The sequence below is a fragment of the Rhipicephalus sanguineus genome, chromosome 9 (assembly GCF_013339695.2).
Source record: "Rhipicephalus sanguineus isolate Rsan-2018 chromosome 9, BIME_Rsan_1.4, whole genome shotgun sequence".
In the NCBI taxonomy this organism is placed as follows: domain Eukaryota; kingdom Metazoa; phylum Arthropoda; class Arachnida; order Ixodida; family Ixodidae; genus Rhipicephalus; species Rhipicephalus sanguineus.
The window spans coordinates 149,997,153-150,007,571 of record NC_051184.2 but is presented as its reverse complement, the minus strand read 5'-3'; the positions used below and the strand labels follow the sequence as shown (position 1 = coordinate 150,007,571).

Sequence of the window (10,419 nt, the reverse complement as noted above, 5' to 3'; positions counted from 1 at the left end):
CGATTTTTCGGTCACGGACAAGATGATGATTTTCGCTCACAACCACTGCCGACGCCGGGGGGGGGCAGCGGATTTCGGCGATACGAGCTCTCTAACGCTATCGCGTTAAAAAAGAACACCAAACGCACAACTTCCCCGACTAAACTGGCTCCGCCGCCATTCGTGTTAACGGCGATAAAGATGAGACCGGTGACCCATATTCTAAAAGAGCCTAGTTATGGTGGCTAGAGGGAGAGGTGTGAGCAACGGCGCGCCGGAGACGAAGCATTTTTCATGACGATGCGACGGCGCGGGAGGCATCTCGGTGCCGACAGCAGCGCCGCCGCATGGGCGCGTCCTCGGGCGCGTCTGTCGGCTCCGAAGGGGCGATCGGAGATCTGTTCGTTCCGCTTGTTCGTTCTCCTGGGGGAGAACAAGCGCGCTGATTGGCTGAAGCCGGACAACTCACGCCATTCTAAGGGGCGTGGCCATTTCTTTTTTTTCCTTGATGTTTTCTTTTTTGATGACGTCATGCCGCGTCATAACGAGCATGTCGTCTGCTAAAAGTGAACGGAGAGCGAGCCCGTTCGCTCGCGTTCTCTCGAGCGAACAATGGCGTCGCACGGCATGTATTTCGAGTGATGCGGCGGTTGCGGCTGCCGCAACAGCTGATTTTGAGGAAATGGCGCTTGCAACGGTGCTTCCTTGCTACGTTGGCGTTTCTCGAAGCAGATGGTGCGAAATGCGTTTGAAGAGATGAGCGAGTGTGAATTCCGGCGTCGCTTTCGTTTCTCGAAACGTACTGTACCTTGGTTGTGCGACGATCTCGGCCCCGTCATCGGGTGCCAACGAACCAGTGGGATTTAAACAGAGCGGAAGGCGTTGTGCGCGCTGAGATTTTTGCGATCGGATGCTTCCAGCGAGCTGTCGGCTGCGAGGAATTCAGCGGCCTGTCGCAGTCGTCCGTCAGGAACACGCCATTACTGTCGCTCACGGGCAAAAACGGTGGGTGGCCTTTTCCGGAGACCACAGACGCGAAGAGCGAACAAAGGCGGCGTTCGCGCGGCTCGGGCAGATTCCCGTTGTGGTCGGTGCGTGGATGGTACGCTCATCGCAATCCCGAAGCCCCATGGCCTGAGCTCCGCGGACACGACGCATTACATGTCGGGGAAGGGACTCTACGCATTCAACACCACGATCGTGAGTATTATTCATGCATTGTATGCGTAACGAATTGTTTCATTTATATCGCTTAAACTTTCCGCTTTACTGAGGCTGTTGCAACTGAGTATAAGTGGGAGCGGTATTTTCGATCTATCCAGAACGGGAATTGGTTCGTTTCAGGGCACTTCGCTTAGGATAAGCGATGAAATCATGTGACGCGGAGTACACTTTGGTTCAGCGGCCTGCACAGTGCATAATATTACCGTTGCTCGTTCGCCATGTGTACCCGAAGCTTGATTCTCGATTTGTATTTGTTGAGATTAGCGCTCCCAGAATGTGCCGTAGTATGTCCTTATTGTTCATTGTCGTGATGGACGTTACATGGATCAATACATGGATGGATGAATAAACTTTATTTCGGTCCCTCGGAACGCGCCCTAGCATGTACATTAAATACGCATTGTTTCATAACCCTTTTTTCAGTCGAAGTTTTTCGTGTTGTAGATATTTTGTGATACATTGCCTTAAACATACAGCAATAATTTTTAAAAGGCTTTGGTGGCTGAAAGATGGGTTGTTCCAAGCAGTAAACATGCAGACTACCCTTTGACACTGCATTGTCCTCGTGTTAGAACTTATGGTACAAGTCCTACCCTGTCGATGATTTGTCCATAGCTATGTTTCAACAGTCAGTAACAGTGAAGACAGATGTAGTTACATTAACATAATACCAACATTGTACCCAAGGTCATTTATGGGTACAATTTTGACTGAATTGAATTCTGCAGACATGTGATGCCGACCTCTGGATGTCAGTCCATGTTTCCTGGGGTCATGTCATGACTAGTGGGTATGGCGGGGGAGCCCTCTCCGTCAGCACCTGGAAGCAAAACTTCGGCTTGCTTGGTAAGTGCTGTCAATGCTTGCCACATTCAAGACGTTATCACTACAGCTGTCATGCCGACCTCGTGCAGGAGACTCCAGCTATACATTAGAACCGTGGTTCCTGACACCAGTGCCCGGACGACCAGCTCGTGGCACCCCTGATGACCACTACAACAAGGCCCACACCGCCATGCGCAATGTTGTGGAGTGGTGCATCGCTGTAAGCTTGTGCACAGCTGCTCAAGCATCATTGCTGCTTGTGCAGCTCTGCACGACATTGCGTTGGCGGCACATGAGCCTGTTCTCGAAGGAAACGATGACGACACCGACGATGCTGACTGCTGCCAGCAGCAGCTGAGCTACCACCACCACCACCACCACAACGGGAGCCAGCAGCAGCGCAACCGTGTAGTGAACCTGTTTCGAGAACTACAGGGCCTGCATGCTTGAGCACCTGCGCAGAGTACGCCGCCGCCTGCAACGACCTCGGCAGCATTGCGTGGTGCGTGTTTGTCTTTGTTCAATGTGTTTGTCACTGTTTTTTTTTTACTACGCTTCAAATGTTTGCTACACATATCAACGAAACAGCGTTCTCCTATCAATGAATAACCCCCTTGAATAGGTTGGCAAAAAATGTGAAGCTCACCCTGACTCACTCGTGAAATATATTTTGCTCTTGGGGCTCACTCAAACTCAGACTCACCAAAATTTTCCTCAAGGGATTCACTCGGACTCAGGCTCACTAAAATGTTTTCACCCGGACTCGAACTCACCAATGTATTACTCACTTGGACTCACAGCTCGATCTGAATCTGAGTGAGTCGACTCATGAGTGATTTTGCCGACCTATGCCCCCTTGTCACACAACGCCATGCTGATGAAATGCTTCGACCAGGTTGTAAAATATGGCGCTTCACACTAAGCACAAGTGAGAGCTCAACTGTGAATGGCACATGGTGCCATTCACAGCCAAAGTGGTAACCGGAAAAGGCTGTTTGAATCAGGACAGCAAGATGCGGTAGCTTTAGTGCAACAAGAATCGTGCTTGTAAATGAAATGAACAACAAGGGTGGTGTCAGAATTGAAATTTTATTACAAGTATCACGAGCAATGCACATAAAAAGCAAAATATATAAATATCCTTTAAATTTAATGCCAAGGAAAAGAATACAAAAGTAGCTTCCTTTTATATTACAAATGGAGTTATTACAAAGTGCCTGCTGCTCCTCTGCAACAACACACGCGTCTCGCAGCACGAAAGTCATTGTATTACATGAAAACAAGGCACAGTCGAACCGGTATTAATTGAACTCGCTAAAAAATGCAAGTTGTTGGTTGCTGATATGTCTTCCTCTATTATTGATTTCTGTTTGTACCCAATCCTGTTATCTAAACACTTCTAAGCAACAGAACACGTATTCGTCAACTGTTTTTTGGTCTTGCAATATTTCAAAATTGTGCAACCTAGACCTTTCACAAACGCTTTTCTTTTTTTCTAGGACGTGTAAAAATCGATAGAAAACGTACAGTGTGCCACAATATTCTACACGTATACACTATAAACATAAAGAGAGGTCACGTATACACTATAAACATAAAGATACACAGTGCACTATGTGCATATACTACAAATTGCTCAATGCATGACTTTGTATAATGAGATTTTAAAAAATGACATGGCAAAACATGATTTATAAATGAAACCACACTGTGCTATGCACATGTACTACAAAACTGCTGAATGCATCACCTCGCACGAGATTAAAAAATGACATCGCAGGACACGATTTACCATTGATCTACACTTTACTATGTACAATGAAACAGCACATCAGTGCTTCTGATATGCAGAAAAAGAAAATTAACTGAAAGAAAATTGCAGGGCACCATTGAAGCAAACCAGCGTATCATAGCTCGTGATGTGAACAAAAATAAATCTACATATATGTACAACTAGTCTTTACAAATCACTGTGCAGGTGCCTTCCGCTGCAATGAGGGCCGGGCGAGGGTACCAACGCCTTGCAATTTGTGGACCGCGTCACCGAGAAGTTGAACCTGGCGCAGCTTTCCAATGATGCCTGGCCCTGCCGCCTGGTGTTTGCGGCTAGTAACTCCAGCGCCTCGGCCTGCCGGTTGCCCCCATCTCGCAGCTGCGGCACGAGCTGGAAACCAAGAAATGTGTTGCCATTATCATCTATAAATTTCCTGCTACCGACTCTTCGCTGGAAGCTTCTGTTCGTGAAGAGTTTCAGTGTGTGCAACAATTTCCTCTCTGTTGAAAATCCACTGACCCAACGGCATCCATGAATGGTGCTTGGTTCACCGCACAACCGCACCCCAAGTGCAGGGTAGCCAACCGAGCCAAAGCTTGGTTAACCTCCCTGCCTTTCCTCTTCGTATCTCTCTCTCTCTCTCAACGCACTTCGTTTGGACAGACCAAAGCGGTGCCGGAATTCATTTTCGCTCATCTCATCAAACGCATCTCACGCCTCTAACCATCTCTGCATGAGAAGCAACCAAACAGCCCTTTTCAGGGCTACACAATCGTTTGCCCGGCTTTACGCGATGACTGACACAATCTCCTTCCGAAACCCTAGCTGCTGCAGTATGCAAAACATACAGCAAGCAGGTGTAACACAGGTGCAAACATGTGCATTTGTGTATGATGGTATGTGAAAAAGTTATATAACGAGCTTGCTTTTTGAACAGTATATTTAGCAATAGCACATTTTCAGTTTCACTTTTGAAGCAATTGACAAAACAGGGAAACATTTCAAGATGTTGAACATTTTTGCAATGCTACCTTTTTGCTACATTTCACCATAACTGCAAGGCAGGACACCTGTTTATTCCATCTGACAGTTATGCATACAACTAGCTCCTGCAACCGTTTGCCAAATTTTTTTTGTGCAGCCTTTTGTCTTTATGCCCACAGATGTCATCTCTTCACAAACATATGCCTGCACGCATGAGCATCACCTGTGAGCATGTAACACCATCTACAGTTAATCAAAAACATCAGCGAAACTTACGAGTTGGGGCACGGGAAAGATCCTGGGCCACATCCTCTTCAGCCACACCAGTAGCAGCTGGAGCAGGGCTCACCTGTTATAGTAAGAAGTTTCTTGATTGACACACTGAGTGCAATAAGAAGTATGGAATGGAAGTGGACAATAGCAATGTTTTTTTAGAATGTTTCAACAGCGGCATGCTATGACACACAGACTTCGGAGAGAGGGGTGGAGGGAGGCAAGCCTACTGGCTACGCACCTCACTCGACTCGAGGGTCTGAGAAATGGGTTGGAACACGTAGGGTGCTCTAATGAGCTTCGAAATATAGTTCGCGGCTGTTCTTTCGTCATCACCGCAAATGTGGCTGTTTCGCATTCTGTTCTGGGCGGCGCAACGTGTTAGCACCTCAGCTAACGCGGCGGCCGGGTGATCCACTCGATATTGTTTGAAAAAGTAAAACTAACAGCGCGTAATGGCTCGAAGCAAACGAGCCCACTTGTTCGCAGCATACAAGTAACAATGATATTCTAAGCCAGTGCTTACCGATTCAGACCACACGAACTATGGGCCTCGCACACTCGTCCCTGTCAAGCACGACGCGGCCGCGGTAATCCGAAATCTGGCCGCCTCGGGTGCCGCTGTAAAGCACAAGCGGGACGTGTAAGATGACCGACCACAATACAATTGTGCTCGCACTCACCTCTGCTGCCCTCGGAGTTTGGCAAGACCCTGCTGCGAATAGTAGCGCTCATTCCTCCATCGGGCCTGCCACTGGGCCCTGGTGTTACGCGCAGGGACTTCTTCGTTCAAAAGCGCTACTAGCTCCTGCCACATGTCGTCCCGGTCCTCCCTCGTGAAAGACGGCTCCAGCGGGCACGACAGCGTCGCGATCTGTGGGTGCTCTTTCACAAAAGCCAGCAGAAGCTCCTTTTGACGATCCGACACCCGAGAACCACTGCCGAGAACCAACGCAGACGTTGCGATCGGACGACATTTTGAAACTACGTCAGCCGCTACTTTTCTCTTTTTTTTTTCGCGTGCGCGACACCATCTAGCGACGACGTCAAAAAAACTAACATTATTAAATATCATCACTCAAAGCTGTTGCTGTTTGAAAGAGTGTTTGAGCTTGAGAAGCAAAAACAATAATTTTCTGTAAAGTAATTATATTTATTAAAAGGCGAGAAACGCTTCACGGTCCCTGTGCCGACGTCACAGGATGCGCGTCTACTTCCGGAAAGCTGTCCGCTTCACGATTGGCTGTTCTCTTCCTCTCGGCGGTTCTAGGCGGGAGCGCTGCGCCTCCTCTCACTTCTGTGACGTAGGCACCGCAGAACGAACGCGGAACGAACAGATCTCCGATCGCCCCCCAGATATCATCCGCGCGCTTGGTACGGACGCGAGGCGCGTTTTCCGTTCACGACTTCTTACGGCGCACCATATAACCAAATAATTTTCGAGATTAGGCAAACATATCAATGAAGCTGGCCCAACAAGAGCTTTGGTAATTGCTTCGTACTGCTGAAGCTTTGTGTGGAGTAACGATTGGAAAGCACTGCACCTCGGCTTATGCAGTGGGTGGTCGTTTGCGGGGGCTATTGCCCCCCGTTTCGCTGGCAATTTCTTGGAAAGGTACGCAGCGACGTTGGGGAACAAAGCTGGAACCGCATCTGGTGTTAGGGAAGGGCGACCACGGGGAATTTCCACTGTGTCACCGTTGATCACATGTGTGTAGCTGCGAAATATAAACCTCTTGTCGAAGTGAAGTTCACAGACAACGCTGTTCTTCTCCAGCGGCTTATCAGCTCGTGGAACGGAACGTTCCCAACCCTGGCGGTCGACGTTCATCATCGGCGCACGATAACTGCGATAGAGAGACCTTAATTTCTATCTTGTTTTCCTGTCCGAGACGTATACCGTAGTGGATCCAGGGGCGAAACAATGTCTCTGCTGTCTCTGCAGTTTTGCCATCACGTAGCGTCAGCACATGAAAACAACAAACTCGCAGGTGAGCCGTCGGCGCAATGTAGCGGACGCTTTTCGGCTTTCTTGCGACGCTCGGTCGATCACATAAAGTGCTCGGTCGATCACATAAAGTAACCAAGGCACGCGTCCTCTGATCCGGTGACGGCGACGGATAATCTATCGACGGAACGACACAACTTCACGACAGAAAATGTTATGCGCTGACGAGATCGGCAGCAACACCGGCGTTCGCCGCACAATTATCTTTTTCGCTCGCGAGATAACGCGACATGCGTTTGTCGCTCGCGAACAATGCGGCATACGTTTATCGGTCTCGAAAAACGTGACATGCTTTTCTTGCTCGCAAAAACCGCGACATACGTACGTTTCTCGGTCGCGAAAAACGCAACATGCGTTTCTCGCTTTAGTAGACAGCGTGCCATAGACGCTTCGCTGACTAGGAAATTCCGCTTTCCCGCGAAGCGCCGGTGGCTACGGCAACGCATTTGGCCATCAGGCACCAATACGCACAAACAAAAGCCGAGCAGGCGAAGCAACAGGTGACATAACACCACTTTGCCGAGAGAATCCACGAGACCACTTCGCCAGACCTCGCTCTAGGCATCTCGGAGACGACGAGCGCGCCACCTGTCGGCGTCATGAAAATGTGCTTCACCGGCTTGCACGGCGCAGCCCGGCCGATGCTGACACCTCCCCCTCTAGCCACCATAGCCTAGTCATTCCCTCATTCTTTGGCAAAGGCTCTTTTCACTTGAAAAACAGGGTACCCGGCTTCACCGGAGAATTTGAAAGGGCAGCCAAACGTTTTATTGATTAACGATTTTTTTTACCGTGCGTATTGGCTCAGCCGATGGCAGATATTGAAGGCGTTGTCGTTTGCTTAATTGCCAGCTCTTCACAATGTTGATTTCGAGGTTACTCAGCCTGTCCTGTCTGGTTGCTTTGGTCAGTGCGTTTTTCGCGCTGTTCCCTGCTTCTCTGGCTGCATAGTAAGCGGGGATACATATGTTTTCTAGTTGTGTTTGTACGACCACTGTGTCATATTTATCATTTGCCACGTGGGATAGCACGCGAGGTGGTCAGTCGGGCTTAATACACATCGATTACAGTGAAGATGTTTTTCGCACCCCAACGTACTTTTACAAACGAGTAGGAAACCCGATACCATCGCAAATTACACGTCGTTACGGTGACGTAGACTGGCCGCATAGCGCACCAAAACAATCAAATTTGAGTTACCACCTAGCAGCAAGTAAGCTCAACAGTACCACTGTCCCATCACACATTTCTTCCAAGAAATGGCCTGTAACAGATCTGAAACTGCAGATTATTTTGTGCGGCAGGACAAGCATATTTGTTACCGTTCAATTATGTTGAAAATGTTATCTGAGCGAACGAGGGCCTAACTTAAGTTGCAGAAACCCCAATATTATTTAATATTATTTTTGTTAAACCTGATTAGGCTATTTCCCTCAAGTGTAAGCTTCGCCGTTGATGCACGACATGTACCCGTCGCTATAGGAGACAGAGAACGAAAAAGAAGGACATGTAAACCGGAAACCTGTGTTGTCGGCTACCCTATTTTGAGGGCAGGGACATGCACAGATCAAAAACAGTTGAAGGAATTGGTGAGGAGTGCCTACCGGCGAGATTCTTTGCGGTCTTCAATGGCGGCGGCGAAAAGATAACTTGCCGCCAGCAGGGACCGAACCTGCGACCTTCGAATAACGCGTCCGATGCTCTACCACTGAGCTAAGGCAGCGGTCATCCTCCCGTTTACTTTATGGGGTTATAGTGCATTTAAACCGGCATAATGTGAACGGGAGGATGACCGTGGCCGTAGCTCAGTGGTAGAGCATCGGACGCGTTATTTCGAAGGTCAGGTTCGGTCCCTGCCGGGGGCAGGTTACCTTTTCGTCCACTTTACTTTCTTCACTTTTATATCTCAATTATTATAAAAACATCCCCCATAGTTCCCTTGGTATTATCGTCTGTTAGTTCTCATTAATTACGAGGTTGTTGTCACTGATGGAAGCGCACTCCTTTTTTTAGTGATGATTCTGGGCCTCTGAAGAGGGGGTTGTATCACACGCCAAATGTTATTTCGTTCCACTGCTGAACTACCTGAGAGTATATCATGATGGTCCTACGTCCAGGAAGCTCATCGTCGCAGAAGGTTGCACGCACCGTTACTGCTCCTCGTCCGCGAAATTCCGGCGACTCGTCGATAATGATGAAAACGGGGCGGTCTGTCATAGAAGAGCTTATCGACGCAATGTCTCTCGCACTGACCTCATGTAGTTATTTCTGATATAGTGTTTCCCTGCTTGGCATCGTGCGTGCCACCGGACACTTGATTCAAAAGAGTCCAAGAGCTCATCAGCCTGATGCCGTAGAATCCCAACATGACTTCTTGCACGGCAGATGTGTTGCTAAGGTGAAGTTTATATCAGCCAAACCGGTCGACGTGTCAGTGACCGCTTAGAACATGCTCTTTTGATAAAAAACGAAACAAGGTCATAAAGGCCGTTAAAAGTGGAGCTTATCAGATAAATCCTAACGGTGAAAAATTTTACCAGCGAGTGTTTATCGGATTTTTTTCCGATTTATTAGAAAGCAGAGAGCCTAGTTATAACATAGACACGTCGAGGACGAACACAGTTTTTGTCCTCGGTATTCCAGCCGAAATGCGCACCGAAAAAAAAAGTCGCATCCCATGAAGCTATGCCGCGCTTCTGCCGCGGTGTGATTGGATATGGCGACACTGGCGCATCGCCATATATCCAATCACACCGCGGCAGAAGCGCGGCATAGCTTTATGGGACGTAATGTCGCGTCGCCATATCCAATCACATCACGGCAGAAGCGTGACTTCACGCCACTGAAGCATCCCCAAAATTTCGTCGCCATTCTGATCTCTATGGACGAAGTTACAATAATGCATTTATTTGCATGTATCGACGTTCACGACAGCATGAAAAAGATTGCCTGCAAGTATAAAAGTGCCATTTCTGCAAAGCAGGCATAGTTACAGACAACTCGCTAGATTCGTGGCTATGAAGCAAGGACATTTCGCAGATTAACGGCGACGCCGGCTGCCTCTGCGAACCGGCTCACTTCGCTTCCACTTTTGCTGTTCACAGCGAGGGCACCAATAAAGCAATTGCACATGCGAACGCAAGACTTTTCTTTGCTTAAAAAAAAAGAAAGCACACCACACACATGATAATTTTATTGGCAAAAAACAACGGCGTACGGCGACTTCGACTGTTAGAAAAGGGTGTCGGCAACGGTGTGCGCACATCTACATTTGCCGCTTTGAGGCGTCAGAGATGGTGCCCTGCTGTGATGTGCTCCTCGCTAGCAAACATTGTGGTAGCTAGCCGGGGAG

General features: G+C 48.5%; 1 protein-coding gene and 1 long non-coding RNA gene across 2 annotated transcripts; one reads left to right on the top strand and one right to left on the bottom strand.

Annotated features, from left to right (window-relative positions):
* Positions 1-1,083: 1,083 nt before the first annotated feature.
* On the top strand, positions 1,084-2,512 carry LOC125759889 (putative nuclease HARBI1). Its single transcript, XM_049419325.1, has 3 exons — positions 1,084-1,179; positions 1,932-2,049; positions 2,118-2,512. Exons 1-3 carry the CDS (start codon positions 1,141-1,143, stop codon positions 2,384-2,386), a joined length of 426 nt encoding a protein of 141 aa, XP_049275282.1. The 5' UTR covers positions 1,084-1,140; the 3' UTR covers positions 2,387-2,512.
* A 1,525-nt stretch (positions 2,513-4,037) lies between these two features.
* Positions 4,038-5,774, bottom strand: LOC125759891 (uncharacterized). Its single transcript, XR_007417654.1, has 3 exons — positions 5,743-5,774; positions 5,586-5,680; positions 4,038-5,135 (listed from the first exon to the last, which is right to left on the bottom strand). It is a non-coding gene; the product is annotated as an uncharacterized LOC125759891 (long non-coding RNA).
* Between the last annotated feature and the right edge of the window lie 4,645 nt (positions 5,775-10,419).